General features: G+C 62.0%; 1 protein-coding gene across 11 annotated transcripts in view; it reads left to right on the forward strand.

Moving 5' to 3' along the window:
• The window catches only part of SLC27A1 (solute carrier family 27 member 1), a 29,976-nt gene that overhangs the window by 10,610 nt on the left and 16,336 nt on the right, over nt 1–3,030 (forward strand). For all 11 annotated transcript variants that reach the window (XM_077978284.1, XM_077978289.1, XM_077978286.1 and 8 more), the window contains 5 exons: nt 42–436; nt 653–814; nt 950–1,019; nt 2,337–2,428; nt 2,502–2,611. In XM_077978284.1, coding sequence (XP_077834410.1) covers nt 42–436; nt 653–814; nt 950–1,019; nt 2,337–2,428; nt 2,502–2,611 — 829 coding nt within the window. The remainder of the gene's footprint in view (nt 1–41; nt 437–652; nt 815–949; nt 1,020–2,336; nt 2,429–2,501; nt 2,612–3,030) is intronic.

Raw genomic sequence — 3,030 nt, forward strand, 5'->3', positions numbered from 1 at the left:
CAGGGCACCAGTGACGCTGTCCCCTCCGTCCTCCCTCCCAGCGGTCTCTCTGTGCTGATCCGCGTGCGCCTGGAGCTGCGGCGGCACCAGCGTGCCGGCCACACCATCCCGCGCATCTTTCAGGCGGTGGTGCAGCGACAGCCTGAGCGCCTGGCGCTGGTGGATGCCGGGACCGGCGAGTGCTGGACCTTCGTGCAGCTGGACGCCTACTCCAATGCGGTAGCTAACCTCTTCCGCCAGCTGGGCTTCGCACCGGGCGACGTGGTGGCCGTCTTCCTGGAGGGCCGGCCCGAGTTTGTGGGGCTGTGGCTGGGCCTGGCCAAGGCGGGCATGGAGGCCGCGCTGCTCAACGTGAACCTGCGGCGCGAGCCCCTGGCCTTCTGTCTGGGCACCTCGGGCGCTAAGGCCCTGATCTTTGGAGGAGAAATGGCGGCGGGTGAGGCCAGGCGTGGGCATCAGGTGGGCGGGGACCCAGGACTGGCCCCCGGGCGGGCGGGGAAATGCTGCACCCCAGGCCTCGGAAGGCGGCCGCCCTGGACGTGGCCATGAGGTGCACGGTCTGAGTATGCCCCGGGCAGGGAGTTGGTGCATCCCAGGCCTCGGGAGGGGGCCTGTCCGGCGGTGACCATGATCCGTATGTTGGGGACCACAGCGGTGGCCGAAGTGAGCGGGCATCTGGGGAAAAGTTTGATCAAGTTCTGCTCTGGAGACTTGGGGCCCGAGGGCATCTTGCCGGACACCCACCTCCTGGACCCACTGCTGAAGGAGGCCTCTACTGCCCCCTTAGCACAGATCCCCAGCAAGGGCATGGACGGTGAGTCGAGGGTGGGACCCCTGCCCTATCCCCTGCCCTATCTCCTGGTTCCCTACCCGCCCAGGCCCCGCCCCCAACTTCCAGGCCCCACCCCCAATGCTCAGGCCCCGTCCCTAACACCTGTATCTCCTACAGATCGTCTTTTCTACATCTACACGTCGGGGACCACTGGGCTGCCCAAGGCTGCCATTGTCGTGCACAGCAGGTGAGGGGCCCACAGGCATAATGCCCTCAGCTGCTGAGAGTGACCCAGGCTATCTTGCCAGCCCGATCTGCCCCTCAGCTCCTGTGGGCATCTCCACCTTACCCTGGGGATAGAGAGGGCAGCCACTGTTTCCTGAGCACTTGCTCTGTGTCTAGACCAGGGCCAAGCCCTCCACGAGTAAACTCATTGCAACCCTGGTAACTGGGGCTGGACAAAGGCATCACACCCATTTTCACATCCATCTTGGGACCCGGTTGCCCTGTGCCCACTACTCTGGGACCTCTCTCATCCCCCCACCTGTTCACCACATCCATCCCATCAGAAAAACTCGTCCCCTCCATCTGTCTACTTTTTTCCATGCCCCCCACCTGGACCTGTGCCAGGACCTCCTCAGGCTCCTCCTGCTCCCCCCCACTCTCCTCCACACACCATAGCCCGGTTCCTGTCAGCAGCTACGGGAGGGTTGAAAATCCTAAATCAGACCTCCCCTGCCCCAGTCCTCCCTGCACCTGCCGTGACCCTCAGAATAAAACCTTCTGTCGGGCCAGGCACGATGGCTCACGCCTGTAATCCCAGCACTTTGGGAGGCTGGGGCAGGCGGGTCACTTGATGTCAGGAGTTTGAGACCATCCTGACCAACGTGGTGAAACCCTGTCTCTACTAAAAATACAAAAATTAGCCAGGCATGGTGGCACATGACTGTAATCCCAGCTACTCAGGAGGCTGAGGCAGGAGAATTGCTTGAACACGGAGGCGGAGATTACAGTGAGCTGAGATCACGCCACTGCACTCCAACCTGGGTGACACAGCAAGACTCCCTCTCAAAAACAACAACAACAAAAAAAACAAAACAAACAAAACCTCTCTCAGATCGTGTGGCCTCTGCCACTTCCCTGATGTCATTTTCCTCCCCTTCACCCCTTGCTCACTCCTCAGCCCCCCAAACTCTTCAAACCCATACGCTCCTTCCGGCCTCAGGGCCCTTGCTGTGCTGTGCCTGGGCACTCTTCCATAGCTCACCGCCACAGCTCTTTCTTGCTAGGTCTCAGATCACACTTTACCTCCCCAGACAGGATTCCCCAACCGCCCTGGCTGCGTCACCATCAGCCCCTCTTTGCCCTTTGACCCTGTTATATCCCTCGTGACACCTAACACCACCAACACTTGTTCGTTGCGTGTTTCTTTCCTGCCAGCCTGCGAACCCATGCGAACTGGGCTGGCTTTGCCTGAGTCCACACCCAGCATGCTTCCCCATGCCTGTACCCTGGGGGATTTAGGTCCCAGCCTCTGCCCTCCCGGCTCCCCCTCCCCCTGCAGGTACTACCGCATGGCAGCCTTCGGCCACCACGCCTACCGCATGCAGGCGGCTGACGTGCTCTATGACTGCCTGCCCCTGTACCACTCTGCAGGTACTATGGGGCGGCCTGGGTAGGGAACGGTGGGTGGGGGCGGAGGACCCCTTACCGAGGCCACCCTCTGCAGGAAACATCATCGGCGTGGGGCAGTGTCTCATCTATGGGCTGACAGTCGTCCTCCGCAAGAAATTCTCGGCCAGCCGCTTCTGGGACGACTGCATCAAGTACAACTGCACGGTCAGGCCCTGCCCTGTTCTGTCTAGACCCCGCCCCTCCCAGCCAGGCCTCACCTCCTCCCAATCAGGCCCCACCACCTCCTGGTGAGGCCCCTCCCCTCCCAGCAAAGCCCCACCTCCTCCTGGCCAGGCCCCGCCCTCTCCCAGCCAGGCCCCGCCCCCGACCAGGCTCTATTCCCTTAACTCCCTTCTGTGCGCCCTCCTGCCCACCTGCTGGCGCAACCTGCTCCCCGGTCTCTGGGGGTGGGGTGGGGAGCGGGTGTCCAGACCAGGGCTAAACCCTCCATGTGTAAACTCAATGGAATCCTATAACTGCTGGGAGGGTGGACCCATTTTGCAGCTGGGGAAACTGAGGCTTGTAATGCGGCTGGGATTGGGCCCAGGGTGCCTGAGCTCCTTAAGGCAATGCCTTCCCCATGC

Source organism: Macaca mulatta, chromosome 19 (assembly GCF_049350105.2).
Source record: "Macaca mulatta isolate MMU2019108-1 chromosome 19, T2T-MMU8v2.0, whole genome shotgun sequence".
In the NCBI taxonomy this organism is placed as follows: domain Eukaryota; kingdom Metazoa; phylum Chordata; class Mammalia; order Primates; family Cercopithecidae; genus Macaca; species Macaca mulatta.